The sequence below is a fragment of the Oryctolagus cuniculus genome, chromosome 21 (assembly GCF_051225735.1).
Source record: "Oryctolagus cuniculus isolate XC-2025 breed Fujian yellow rabbit chromosome 21, ASM5122573v1, whole genome shotgun sequence".
NCBI lineage: Eukaryota > Metazoa > Chordata > Mammalia > Lagomorpha > Leporidae > Oryctolagus > Oryctolagus cuniculus.
The window spans coordinates 32,908,905-32,923,858 of record NC_142887.1 but is presented as its reverse complement, the minus strand read 5'-3'; the positions used below and the strand labels follow the sequence as shown (position 1 = coordinate 32,923,858).

General features: G+C 50.9%; 1 protein-coding gene across 1 annotated transcript in view; it reads left to right on the top strand.

The window, feature by feature from the left end:
* The window catches only part of SNAP29 (synaptosome associated protein 29), a 35,411-nt gene extending 21,496 nt beyond the window's left edge, over positions 1–13,915 (top strand). The window contains exons 3-5 of the mRNA XM_002719719.6: positions 1,452–1,537; positions 5,589–5,687; positions 10,801–13,915. Coding sequence (XP_002719765.2) covers positions 1,452–1,537; positions 5,589–5,687; positions 10,801–10,958 — 343 coding nt within the window. The 3' untranslated portion in view covers positions 10,959–13,915. The remainder of the gene's footprint in view (positions 1–1,451; positions 1,538–5,588; positions 5,688–10,800) is intronic.
* The last annotated feature ends 1,039 nt before the right edge of the window (positions 13,916–14,954 follow it).

The window sequence follows — 14,954 nt, the reverse complement described above, 5'->3', positions numbered from 1 at the left end:
CTCCTCTTCCCATCTAGCTCCCCAATGGCCTGGGAAAGCAGTGGAAGACAGACCAAGTACTTGGGCCCCTGCCAACCACATGGGAGACCCCAAAGAAGTTCCTAGCTCGATCAACCCAGCTCTGGCCGTTGCAGCCATTTGGGGAGTAAACCAGTGGGCGGAAGACCTTTCTCTCTGTCTCTCTCTCTCTCTGTGACTCTGCCTCTCAAATGAATAAATAAAATCTTAAAAAAAGAGAAAAAGTCAGCACGTGAGGGGAGTCAGGTTGGAAAGGAGGGTTCCAAGTAGAGACACTGCCATGATGCACGGAAGGGAGCTGAGGCCCGATTTCTGGGGATGGAAAACGAAGGGGATGTTTGCTTGTCTGGATTGCTGGGAGCAGCACTGCCTGGAGGGCGGGCAGAAGTGAGAAGAGCTGAGACCAGGCTGCCATGCGACAGAGGCAGAACACAGGGTGCGGCGGCTCAGCAGGGCGGCAGGCACAGTCCGAATGGTTCTGCCCTCAGCCGAGTGGGCTTTGTGGGTGAGGAAGCAAAAGCAAAGCTATTCCGTAGGTATTCACATGAGGAGACCTCAAAAAGTTCACAGGAGCTTTGATGGTGCAAAAACATCTTTGAAATCCATGATGCAATTTTTTTCATAATACAGTTTTTTCCATGAACTTTTAGAGGCCCTCTCCTTGAAGAAGAAGAAAAAAAAACAAATTTCTACCAAGTTTTAGTGACAGGATTCAAAAGAGAAAATAATAAGGGAGAACACTCAGCCTTACGACTAAAACACTACCGCCCACATCCCAGTCCCTGCACTCAAGTCCTGGCTGTGCTGCTGGCTGCAGCTTCCTGCTAGTGTGCACCCTGGGAGGCAGCGGTGACGGCTCAAGTTACCGGGCCCCTTCCACCCACGAGGGAGACCTGGATTGAGTTCCTGGCTTCCAGCTTCGACCTGGCCCAGCCCCAACCATTGCACACATTTGGAGGGTGAACCAGAGGATGGGCAAGCCCTCCCTCTTGTCTCTCGCTCTTTCTCTCTCAAATAAAATGGATCACCCACCACGATATTTTTTAAAAAAATCATAGCTGAGTCCAGTGTTTGGGGAATAGAATCTAACAAGAAATGAAACTGTTAGCGAAGGTTCAGTGTCAGTTTGCCTCTCATCTAGCCAAAAGCAAGGGGTCTTCGAGAAAGGCCACTATTTGCTCATTGCCACACAAAGCCAGGTGATGGAATTTTATGTGTGTTTTATCACAATCTAGGGGGAAAAAATGGGGGCGAGGAAAACAAAGCAGACGGTGGGCCAGATTTGGCTCACGGGTAACAGTTGCTGTTCTCGGGATGGGGCTGTGGTCACAAGGGACTTAGCACACAGGAGGCGCTGGAAGTGACTGGTGATACACAGCGTAGGTGTGTTTCATTGTTACTAGTTTCCTTTTCTTCCCGCCTTTCATCTACAGGTTGCAAGAAGCCATAACTACAAGTAAAGAGCAGGAGGCGAAATACCAGGCCAGCCACCCAAACCTCAAGAAGCTGGATGATGTGGGTGAGTGGTTTTGGGGCAGAACTTCTCAGGTCTGGCGTTGGTCCTGGGCACGGTGGGGGGACCAGTGACTGTCACACTATCATGGGCGACGGGCAGGGCTCCAGTTGCTGGCTTCGCCCATCCTGAGTGAAAGGCTTTAGGGACCCATGCTGCTCTTAGAGAGCTGGAGGTGTGTGACACTGGGGTTCCTCCCTCCCTCCCTCCCTCCACTCCACCATGGAGGGTGCCATAAGAAAGTAGGGACCTAATAAATAATTTTTTAAAAAACCTTCAGTTCAAAACCCACCTCCAGCTCCTGACTCCAGCCTCCTGTTAATGCAGAGCCTGAAAGGCAATGCTGATGGCTCAAGTGATTTTAGCTTCCTGCCCCCCCCACAGGAAACCTGGATTGCATTTCTGATTCCTGGCTTCGGTTCTTAACCCAGCCTGGGGCCATTTTGGGCATGTGGGGAATGAATCAGCAGGTGAGGGAATGTTCTCTCTCTCTCTGCCTCTCAAATAACTTTAAAAAAATTTTTTTAAGTTTGTGCAACAATGGAATTAGAAGATGTTTATTTTAGTGCAGAATAACTTTGAAATACACATATGGTTTATTCAAGATATGCACTTCCATAGCCTTTTTGAAGTACCCTCATACAGCCCCAAGCCTAGCATGAACAAAGTATGCAAGAAAAAATGTTTTCTGTATCAGATCATCCCATTAGCATCAAACAGTAGGCTCAGGAACAGGCCTTATCAGACAAAGGAATTCAGGCCTCCTGGGCCCTCCAAAGGCCCCTAGAAAGCCAGGTACATAGAGATGCTGCTGCAAGCCAGCTTTGTGATACAGCAGGTAGGGCCACTGCCTGTGATGCTGCCATTACGTACGGGTACCGGTTCACGGCCCAGCTGCTCCACTTCTGATCCAGCTACCTGCTGATGCACCTGGGAGAAGCAACTGAAGAGGGACCAAGTGTATCTTTTTAAAATTTTATTTATTTATTTGATTTTATTTGAAAGAGAGAGACAGAGATATCCCCTCCACTGGTTTAGTCCCCAGGTGCTCAAAACAGCTGGGGATGGACTAGACCAAAGTCAGGAGCAAGGAACCCAATTCATGTCTCCCACATTGGTGGCAGGAGCCCAATTACTTGAGACATTGTCTGCTGTCTCCCAGGCATGTTAGCAGGAAACTAGGTTGAAAGGAGAGGCAGAACTTGATCAGACACTTTGATATGGAATGTGGGCCATCCCAGGCGACAGCTTAACCCACAGCACCAACACACCCACCCCAATAAACTTAATCTTTAATTCCATTTTTCAAGAACTTCTTGAAGTGCCTTATATATTTTTGCACCCTGCTTTTTTTTATACTTATATCTTGAACACTTTTTTTTTAAGATTTTTTATTTATTTATTTGATAGATAGAGTTACAGAGAGAGATAGAGACAGAGAAAGAGGTCTTCCATCCACTGGTTCACTCCCCAGATGGCCACAACGGCTGGAGCTGAGCCAATCCAAAGCCAGGAGCCAGGAGCTTCTTCCGGGTCTCCCATGCAGGTACAGGGGCCCAAGCACTTGGGCCATCTTCTACTGCTTTTCCAGGCCATAGCAGAGAGCTGGATCAGAAGAGGAGCAGCCAGGACTAGAACCAATGCCCCTAAGGGATGCTGGCACTTCAGGCCAGGGCTTTAACCTGCTGCGCCACAGCACCGGCCCCTCGAACACTTTCATAACCACAAAAGTTCTTTGAAAATCACCAGTAGCAGGTAAAGCTGCCACCTGCAACGTTGGCATCCCATATGGGCACTAGTTTGAGTCCCACCTACTCCACTTCCAGTCCAGTTCTCTGCTAATGTACGTGGGGAAGCAGAAGATGGCTCAAGTGCTTGGGCCCCTGCACTCAAATGGGAGACCCAGAAGAAGCTCCTGGCTTTGGCTTGGCCCAGCCCAGACTGTTGCGGCCATTTGAGGAGTGAACCCACAGATGGAAATAAATTTTGAAATAATATAATTATAGTAATAATAATATAATAATAATAAAGCACCACTTTTAACTGTTCCATCCCACCTTTTTTTGAAGATTTATTTATTTATTGGAAAGGCAGAATTAGAGACAGAGAAAGAGAGATCTTGCATCCACTAGTTCACTCCCCAGTGGCCTCAACAGGTGGTGCTGGGCTGATCCACAACCAGGAGCCACAAGCTTCTTCTGGTTCTCCTTCGTGGGTGTAGGGCCCCAAGTGCTTGGGCCATCTTCTGCTGCTTTCCCAGGCACATTAGCAGGGAGCTGGATCGGATGTGGAGCAGCCAGGATGTGAACCAGTGCCCATAAGGGATGCTGGCGCCACCAGCAGTGGCTTTACCTAGTTTGCCACAGGATTCCGTTTTTAAACATTTAGGTTGCTTCCATTGTTTGCTATTGTAAATAATCCTCTGGCCATTCCTCTGTCAAATGCCTACTTGTGCAACATGCATGAAGAGACTGAAAAGCAATTCACCCTGTGTTCCAGAATGGTTTTAGCCGGTCAGGGCTCCAGGATATACACAAAATCCAAAAAAGAGGATTCCCCAAAAGAGGTGAACCAAAATGACAGGGCTTTTCTTTGTGTGGTTAGAAACTGAAATTCAAGGACCATTTTTTGAAGCAGACACGTGTTATATAACATTTCTTTTTACTTATTTGAGAGATCAAGAGCATATAAATATATATTTTTAAATAAAAAAATAATACTTCCTTGACATAAGTTTTGATTTTTTTTTAAATTAATTAATTTATTTGAAGGGAAGAATTACAGAGAGAGAAAGTGAGAGTGAGATCTTCCATCCACTGGTTCACTCCCCAGATGACTCCAATGGCTGGCCCGGGCCAGTCTGGAGCCAGGACCTTCCTCAGGATCTCCCACGTGGATGCAGGATGCTAAGCACTTGGGCCATCCTCCACTGCCTTCCCAGGCGCATTAGCAGCAAGCTGGATCAGTAGAGCAGTCGGGACTCGAACCAGTGCTCATACGGAATGCCAGTGCCACAGGAGGCGGCTTTACCCACTGTGCCACAGGACCTGCCCAAGAGTTTTGATTTCTAAAGCTTGTCTCTCGGACCCCGCCCACGAGCCTGCTTGGTGCGGACTGCTGCAGTTCTGCTGCAATGCTGTGACGTGTGGGCATCTCAAGCCTGTGTTCCAGCAGCTGACCCAGTGGCCTGGCCCACACACCTAGTCTGTGCGCCTCCAGTGCAGTCGTTCCTCCCACCCTTGTCCCTCGAAGACCTCAGAACCACCACCTCATTCCTTCTACCCATTTTCCAGATTAAGACCCATTTTGAGAAGCAGGGTTTGAAGAAATGTTAGTTAATCATTTTCCTGGTGTATGTTTCTTTCTTCTTTTTTAAAGATATTTATGGGGCTGGCGCTGTTGCACAGCGGGTTAAAGCCCTGGCCTAAAGCGTCAGCATCCCATATGGGCGCCGGTTCTTGTCCCGGCTGCTCCTCTTCTGATCCAGCTCTCTGCTATGGCCTGGGAAAGCAGTACAAGATGGCCCAAGTCCTTGGGTCCCTGCACTTGCATGGGAAACCCGGAAGAAGCTCCTGGCTCCTGGCTTCAGATCGGCGCAGCTCCAGCCATTGCAGCCATCTGGGGAGTAAACCAGCAGATGGAAGACCTCTCTCTGTCTCTACCTCTCTCTGTAACTCTTTCAAATAAATAAAATAAATCTTTAAAGAATATATTTATTTATTTAACTGAAAGGCAGAGATACAGAGAGAGAAGGGGAGAGAGAGAGATAGCTTCCATTTGCTGGTTCACTCCCCAGATGGCCAGAGCTGGGCCAGGCGGAAGCCAGGAGCTTCTTGTGGGTCTCCCACGTGGGTGCAGGGGCCCAAGCATTTGGGCCATCTTCCACTGCTTTCCCAGAACATTAACAAAGTTTGACAGAACTTTACATGGGTGAACTGGTCATTTTTCCATTTGATTATTGCTAATGGCCCTTGCCTATATTCCTGCTGAATTAGTGTCTTTTACGTTTTACTTGTTGAACTCCTTATTTAGTGCTGGTATTTCCTTCTAAACTCAGACTCCGTCCCTGGAGGGGCTGGCTCTGCTGTGAGTACTGACACTTACCCCAAGAATGCACACCTCCGGGCCTATCACCAGAAGATCGACAGCAACCTAGGTAAGACCGAAAGCCCCACCCGCCTCCCTCGGTCACCACCAGCAGCCCTTGTGCCAGAGCCACTAGCTCTTCCCTCCTTGCATGCCGCGCCCTACCCCAAGTCGTGTCCAGTTGATGTCTCTGGGGTCTCTCCACTTGCTGCACCTGGTACAGCCAAGCCGTGCATACCTCACTGGGATCTAGGCAGTAGCAGGGGCCCCGTAGTCCCTGAGAGGGCCATGGGGCAGCTGGGATGCAACCACACACTCCATCCTTCCCACATGGCTACTCGGGGCTCCATCTTCCTCCCCTGTGAAAAGGGGTGCCTCTGAGGACGTGGAGGGGGCTGCGTGCACCCATGTGTCTGATCAGACCATAAATTCCAGGGGAGTGAGGGAATGTTTCCATCTTGTCACCAAAGGGGCCCAAAAGGCCAGCCCTTGGTGGGTTTCCATTTACTTCTTTGAGAGAGAACTCTCATCTGCTGGTTTACTCCACAAAGGCCCACGGTGTAGCCAAGGCTGTATTGACCTGAACCGAAGCTGAGAGCTGGGGATTTGATCCAGGTCGCTCATGTTTGTGGTGGGGACCCAGTTACTGGAACCATGACTGCTGACTCCCACCCAGCATCTGCATTAACAGGAAGCTGGAGTCGGGTGCACAGGCAGGTATGGAACCCAGGCACTGCAGTATGGAACTCGGGCACCCTACCCCACACCTTGACCATGGGCCAGACACTTCAGAATGAAGGGAGAAGTCGGTCATTTGGAGGTGTTGGCGTGTGTGGACAGGAGTGTGAGTTTCAGTGGATTCTAAGCAGTGCCTTGGATCTGCCTCCCTTCTCTTTCCTCTGCTGCTTGGACAGAAGCTCTGTCAGTCTCTGTCAGCATTATAAATTGATAGTTGTACTCAGTAATCCTCCGCCCCCACAAATGGCTGCTTTCAGCCTCACTTGGGAGTCCTTAAAAACTCACGCTCTTCTTAAATGAGCATTACAAAAGTTATCTGCTGAAGGGAAAAACCTGGGTGTGGAAGACGCCGCTTGGGCCGCACGTTCGCCACAGGGCCTCGGCCCCCACGGCAGAAAGAAGTGGCATCCACGGATGCTGGAAGAGGGCGGACTCGCGTCCAGCCCCACAGAGCTGCAGTGGGGCCGCGGACTCGCGGCCTCCGCTCACACGCACCCAAGCAGGGATTCCTCAGGGGCCCTGTGGTTGGCATTCCGACTTATCGCGAAAGAAACCATCCGAGGCCAGCCAGCAAAGTAATCCTGCTATTTTTACTGCACTGTGAGTGCCTCAGCGCCTGCCACACGGATCCGCTGGTCCCCAGGGCACTGGGGCGGGCACCTCAACACCCTCAGAGAGGCTGAGGTCCTCCCCACACACAGACGCGGCTCCTCATGCTCAGCGCCTCACCCGTCGGCAGCAGCGCCCCCAGCCCTGCGCTCCTGCCGGCCCATCCTGCCCGACCCCCACACAGCTCCTGGAGAGCAGGTCCGCTCCCCGTGGGCGGCGAAGGCGGCAGCAGAGTCTCTTAACCCCGGTTCTTGCAAGGACGGAAGCACTTGGTGAAGCCAGAGACCTGTCCCGCGAGGACCCTCTCTCCATCCCAACGACGACGCCTCGCAGGGCCAGGGCTATCTGGCATCTCACAAGGCCATGCAGGAGCCCCTCCCAGCTGTCTCCTCCCTCCCCCAGGCCCCCATTGCCGTCCCTCGTGCTTAGTGCTCCCACCTCGGTGGGTCTGGGGAGGACCTTCAGTGGGTCCTCAGTGTGAACCTGCAGACGCACATTGAGCATGATGGAAGCCATGGTGTACAGGTAGAGGAAGCTGATGTGTAGCCACCAGGCCAGGTGGAAGAAGACGAACAGCGTGCAGGTCAGCCCCTTGTAGGAGACCCCATAGGAGCCGGCAGCCGCCAGACAGCCAGGCCTGTCAGAGCTGCAGCCATATAGAGACCGGGGCTCCCACTGCCCACCCTCCCTCTCTCCCTTCTGTCCCCTGGACTCTGCCCTCTGGAGCCAGAGACTTCTGCAAGGCCCAAGGTGTGTGTACCCAAGACCGAGCACTCCCCAGGAACCCTGCGGGGCTTGGAAAGCCCTCTGTCAGTGTCGCAGGGTGCTCAGTGTCCGTGCCTGCTGCCAGACACAGGAAGAGGAGCTGTTTAAGCACGGCTACTGAACGGAAGGGCAGAAGGGGCTGCGTGCTGCCCACCAGCGGGGGCGGGGGTGCCCAGCTGGCTCTGAGGGCTTGCAGTCTGAGCTGGGCCCCAGGGGTCCCAGGGTAGAGCAGAGAGCGAGCTGAGGTGACTTACTCAGAACCCAGCTCTCTGGCCCTGCTGACACAGGCCATGCCAGCTGCCGTGAGGGCACAGCACACACTCGCCCATAGTTCAGGGACTCGCGCAAGCCCCTGTGACTCCTGCCCCTCATCAGGTGGCTTTACTTCATCTCGCTGCTAATCTCAACCTAGCTGTGTGCAGATCCTGTGCCGGCCCAGATCCCAAAAGCTTCCCGAGGCCTGGGACAACCTCACAGGTTTTTGTTTGTTTATTAATTAATTAATTTATTTATTTATTTGAAAGAATTACAGAAAGGCAGAGAGAGAGGTCTTCCATGCACTGGTTCATTCCCCAATTGGCCGCAATGGCCAGAGCTGCACCAATCAGAAGCCAGGAGATTCTTCCGGGTCTCCCACATGGGTGCAGGGGCCCAAGCACTTGGGCCATCTTCAACTGTTATCCCAGGCCATAGCAGAGAGCTGGGTCAGAAGTGGAGCAGCCGGGACTTGCACCAGCACCCATATGGGATGCCGGTGCTGCAGACTAGGGCCACAGCTCTGGCCCCTACCTCAAAGGTTTTACTGTCCATGGAATATAAGGTCATGGGTTTCAAGAACCTCAAAAAGCCTAAAGCCAAGACTATCTTTTCTTAAAAGTGATTTGGCTTAGACCTGTGCCAGTGCAAAGTATTTGTATGCTGACCTTTCTTCACGTCCCGTTTAATCTTTAATCTCACAAGGAAGAAAGCTTACAGGGCTCCGCCTCCCTCCCTCCCTTCCGGCCCTGGGCACGCCAGCAGGCACGCGCACACACGCACACAGGTAACAGTCACCAAGTGAGGAAAGCGGCATCACCGTCCACCTGGCGGAATCAGCCTCAGATCACCACTACGTTTGTGCAGCCCCACCTGCCTGGGTACAGTCTCTTGCCATTCCTCACCCCATCCCTCAGTCCTCCTCACTCCACTCCTGAGGCCGGCCACATGCTTGTGGACATTCCCCCTCTTAAAAACAGATGTGGGATGTCCTGGGCAGGCTAGAGCACCCCTAAGGCTCGGGCTGCGGCTTAGAACTCGGAGCAGTGGAGTTGAGCTGGGCTCCTGCAGCCCACCCAGGCTGCTGTTTCCCCGGGGCAGTGGGGCTCGCTCATGACCGTTTGCTCTGAGTTTTCAGCAGGAAATGTAGCCTGCCATAAGCGCTGAGCCTTTGCCAGAAGTCGCATGCTCCAGTTACCCAGGGTTCAGCCCATCAGCAGCACTGAAGGAACTCAGTGCGCTTGGCATCTGGTCCTTTTCTTTCTTATCAGTTATTTATTTATTAAAGCTTCATTTTATTTGAGGGAGGCAGCCCTGTGGCACACTGGGTAAAGCCACAGTCTGCAGTGCCAGCATTCCATTTGAGTGCTGGTTCGAGTCCCGGCTGCTCCACTTCAGATCCAGATCCCTACTAATGTGCCTGGGAAAGCAGTAGAGGTGGCCCAAATGCTTGGGCCCCTGCACCCTTGTGGGAGACCCAGAAGAAACTCCAGGCTCCTGGCTTCAGACTGGTCCACCTCCAGCCATTTGGGAAGTAAACCAGCGGATAAAAGATCTATCTCTCCCCCTCTCTCTCTGTAACTCTGCCTTTCAAATAAACAAATAAATCTTTTCTTTTAAAAAAAATGTATTTGAAAGACCAAGTGACAGAGAGGGAAAGACAGAGATAAATATCTTCCATCCAGTGGTTCACACCACAGATGGCTGTGGAGCTGAGCCATGCTGGAGCCAGGAGCCTGAAACCCCATCCAGGTCTCCTACATGAGTGCAGGGGCCTAAGCACTTGGACCATCATCTGCTGCCTTCTCAGGCACATTAGCATGGAGCTGGATCAGAAGCAGAGTAGCCGGGACTTGAACTGGCAACTCCAGTATAGAATGCCAGTGTCACAAGCAGTGGATTAACCCACTATGCCACAGTGCCTGCCCTAGCTCTTGCTTCTTTGGCCTGGAGACCCCAGGCTGCAGGGATCGACTGCACACCCGGCCTGTGCAGTGACCACCGTCGTCTTCCTGCAAGCAAAGGCAGCCGTGCCAGCCCGGTTCGAGGAACTCAGGCTGTCACACCCAGCACGTCCACCGCATCAGTTCATGGATCTGGGAGGCGGCCTCAATGAGCGAACACATGTAGGGACACGTGAACAGAGTGACATGAGTAAGGGTTTTCCCGGCATTTGGGTCCTGTGAGGACATCTGGAGCTCATGTTTTCAGAAGAGCAGCCCAGGTAGCAGAACAGAGATGGAGTCATGGAGTCTCACCCCCTTCCCCCGCCACCTGCAGCCTGACTGGAGGGTGCAGCCTTGCCTGAGGAGAGCCTGGGGCTGGAGCTGTCTGGTACAGGGGTTCCAGTTGGACAGGGCTCCCCCCATTTGCCATTTCAGGTCTGTACTGGATGTAGCTTTAGGGAGGCAACAGTGGTGGCTTGGTAATTGGGTCCCTGCCACCCACATGAGCGACCTGGGTTGAGTTCCAGGCTCTCGGCGTCAGCTCAGGCCCGGCCCCAGCTGTCATGGACATTGGGGAAATAAACCAGCAGGTAGGATTGATGTCTTTTTCTCAAGTTTAAAGATATCAGTCAAAACACCATTAAATTAACAGTAGTATCTTAGGGGGTTGGGAGATGGCCTTCACATATTACTGTTTGTTGAGTGGACAGATTTGCTTGTCACTTGCACATATTTGGGGAAATGAGACCAAAACCCTGGAATCTGGCCTGTCCTAGGGGGGAGGTGATGCCGGAGGTGAGGGGGTGACATAAGCATCTCCGGGTGCTGTGGCTTCGTTGGCTCAGACCCCCGTGCCTCTTCCATCCACAGATGAGCTGTCCTTGGGACTGGGCCGCCTGAAGAACATAGCCCTGGGGATGCAGACGGAAATCGAGGAGCAAGACGACATTCTTGACCGGCTGACAACCAAAGTGGACAAGTTAGACATCAACATAAAAAGCACAGAAAAAAAGGTTCGGCAACTCTGAAAGTCAAAAAAGGATTTCCAGTCCAGGGTGAGGAAGGGAGTTCCACCGATCTTCTCTTTAAACACCCAGGAAATTTCCTTTCTTATTTTAGTATGTAATTTAATGTGCATTTTCGAATGTTCTAATAGAGCAGGTCCTGAGAGGTTTCTTGTTGCTGTGAGGAATTGTGTGTCCTGCGTTTTCTTAGGGCTGACACCTCTCTTAAGTTCTTTCAGCCGACGTAAAGCCTTTGAAGACCACGTTGGAGTGAGAAGCAAAAGTTGTATCTCTCATTTCCTCAGTACGTGGAAAGATGCGGGCAGGACTTCAGTCTTGGGCCCGCCAAGTCCTGCTTCCCTGTTTGATATATTACTCATTCCTAGGCCTTAGTCGGGATGTTCAGGGACCCTGGGAGCCTGTTTATGTGGGGAGGGTCCTCCCCACAGCTTTGTACGGGAACCATCGTGGTGAGCAGGCACGTGCTGTCTCTCTCTCTCACACACAGCACATCCTGATGGTTCTCGTAGCCCCCTGGAATGGGGTCAGTGTTAGGTCTGTTAGTAAAGTGTGTCACATCCCTTGCTCTTGTGTTGACGCAAGAGGGTGCCCTTGGCATGCATTTTCATAGGAAGGCTTCAGGTCAGCACGGGTCAACCGTGATACCTGGAAATGTGCAGGCGACTGGGCAGGCTCCTCTTCCCCCACCTCCTCTCCTCTCCTCTCCTCTCCAACCTTCCATCCCAGTTGGAAGCAGATGACCCAGATGTGGATCCTGGTCTAGTTTGCGGGAATGGAGTGTCACACAGGTGTGGCCACACCCACTGGTCTTTCTCCTTCAAGCCCTCTCCCCGCCTTGGCTGAGGCTCAGGGTGCCTGAATATGTATTCAGTTCCTGGGCTCTCCCGAGCTGTGCAGGACTGCACTTCTTTCCTTCTTGCAAGATAAGTTAAACCATTACCTGGTTCTCAGCCGCCAAGTGTTGAAACTGTCACTCCAAAAATTATGCTGACTTCATGTAGAAGGATTTGGCTAAAGAAAAAAAAAAATCCCAGATGTTATTTTAAGTAGCCTAGCTTATTCTCTCATTTTACGTAAGAAATCGTTTAGAAGCGTTAATTACAATTGATGTCTACAATTTTTAAATTGATTGGTCTTCAGTGAAATCATTGAAGCCACAGGCCCTGTCTCTTTTCAAAAACAAATGATTTAGAACATCTTGAAGAGGGTGGAGGTCAGAAACTTTCAAGTACAGTGCCTTTCACCTTCAGCCGTGGCACCCACCTGTGGGAGCCGTGCCAACCGCTGATGCTTTCCTTCGAGAGTCTGCAGCCTATAAAAAGTTGTCTCAGAGCAAAGGAAACCTCTGGGAGGGGTTCCAGCAGGCAGTTCGCATCCCATAATCCATGGCGTTCCTAAAACCACTGACAGCCTCCATAGGCAAACGCAGCTTCCTCTGAACGGTGATCAGATTCAGATGCACATGGCTTTGACCCCTGGAGTGTGAGGACTCGATTCAAGGTAATAAACCCATTCCTATGCTCTTGACAACTCGTGAGAGAAAAAAAATGTTAGACACAGTTCCCATCCCAGGGAGAACCAATGCACGGGGCTTTGGGGAAAGGGCTGCTCAACAGCTTGAAACACAGAGTGCAGGCAGCCCACGTGTACGATTCCGCCTGCCCCAGCTACCTCTTCCGGGTGCGTCACGAGAACTTTCTTTTTGTCGTCATCAGGCACAAACTTGTGGGAATTAGTCGTGATACTTCAGGCCCAGGCTTCTCTGTTCATTGCCTCTAACAGCCACTACAAACCATTCTCATCAGCCGACCACCTCCCATCTGCAGATGGTGTGAGTGAGTCCACTGACTTGAAGCCAAGTGAAATATTTTATGTCACTTGCCTGTCTTTTGTTGGCTTGATAAAGCCAATCCCTCCCCTTCCCCCTGACCACTACTTCCCTGTTTTGTTTTTTTATCCTGAGTACACAGAAACAGAGTGGTCTCACTTTGCTAGAAGTGTCTCCCTGGGTCCCGTTTTAGAGGGCCTCCAGTGCCTCGTCCTATTCTGTTGAGACCCTCTGGTTCGAAGGCCTGGGGTGAGGGACCGTCCCTAAGCTGCACGCTGGCCTGCCGCTGGGCCTTCCTGCTGGGTCTCCCCCACTCCCTTCCCCACTACAAACTGGCTGCTGACGCCACTTTATAGAGTAAAGCTGCTTGCGCTTCGTCCGAGAATGAAGAACTGATGACTGTCATGAGAGAGAAGACGTCCTGCCCTCGGGACAAGTCACATCTCATGGACACACCGAGGGGCCAGGCCCGGGCACCATGGACCTTGGTGCCACAGATGAGCCGGTGAACAACTCCTGCTTGCCAGACGGGCTCTGAGACAGATTTCAACTTCCACAGTTGCACTGGAAACAAATGGTGCCTTTCACGAACAACACAAGAACATGGCTTTTCTAACGTTAGGTTGGGATTTGTTAATATGTGCTCCTAACTTTAAAAACAAGTGCATTCTCCTTGGAAGGAAACTCTCCAACATGAATTTCTGACCTAACAGCCCTGGAGTTGCTTTGTGAATGTCTTTTTTGCATTCTGTAGACAAGGAGACCTAAATTTAACTCAGATTGCAAGAGGGGGAAAAAATCAGCATTTTAATCTCTCTCACTGCCTCTTGTGAACATGTGGTTTTAAGGGTACACTACACCGATTGACTTAAAATCTTCACAGCTTGCTTATGTAGGCCTTTCCTGCAGAATTCTAAGTTACCAATATGTGAAGCACCCTCCCCCTGATGAATCAAACGTCTAGTGTCCGCGGTGCTGAGCCAGTCATTAAAAGTGCTTGTGATGAGGGGGCAGGGGTGGGGAGGTGGGGGGACTCTTTGCTCAGAGTCTGGATCAGAACAGCTTGTATCCGCCATGCCTTCATCCAACAGTCTCCGTAATCCATACAAATAAAATGTGAAGTTGTTTTTAATCAGACTGTCTGCTCCGTGGTTATTTTCAAGGAGCTCGCTGGGGAGTCCTCTGTGTTGTGCCTGCCTATGTTGGCTCCTTGAGAACACACATTGCTTCTTTTTGTTGTTTTTATTTAAAGATGAAGCTTGCTTTCTTTTTTTTTTTTTTTTTTTTGAGATTTGTTTATTTATCCAAGAGGCAGTGTTATAGACAGAGGGAGAGACAGAGAGAGAGGTCTTCCATCTGCTGGTTCATTTCCCAAATGGCTGCAATGACTGGAGCTGGGCCTATAAGGAGCCAGGAGCTTCTTCTGGGTCTCCCATGTAGGTGCAGGGCCCAAACACTTGGGCCATCTGCAGCTGCTTTCCCAGACCATAGTAGAGAGCTGGATCAGAAGTGGAGCAACCAGGACTTAAACCAGTGCCCATATATGGGATGCTGGCACCAAAGAGAGAGAACTTAACGTGCTAAGCCACAGTGCCAGCCCCAAGAACACGTTTCAATAGACTCTTTTTTTTTCCCTAAAGATTTATTATTTATTTGAAAGTCAGATAAATCAACTAAATGTGAAAAAAGAAAAGAAGCCCTCTCACATCAACATAGACTACCTTCCAGTCTGCCTACACGCGCCCGCCCTCTCTTGCACTGCCTGAATCAGGCTTGAAAACCTTCTGTAAGTGTTTCAATCTGTTGCATCCGCAGTCATGTGCTGTGTAATATTTCAGTCAGTTTCCAGCCCCATTTATAAAGGTAGTCCCATTAGGCTCCACTGCCTGGTGGCATTGTAGCCGTCTTAGGTTGTTCGCACATCGACAGAATCGCCTCCTCACACGTTTCTCAGAATGTTTCCCTACTGGGCTGGGGTTGTGGCCCAACAGGTTAAGCCACCACCATCTGCAACATTGGCATCTCATATGAGCGCCAGTTCAAGTCCCTGCTGTTCCACTTCCTTTTTTTTTTTTTTTTTTTTTAAGGTTTTATTTATTTATTCGAGAGGTAAAGTTACAGGCAGTGAGAAGAAGGGACAGAGAGAAAGGTCTTCCTTCTGCTGGTTCACT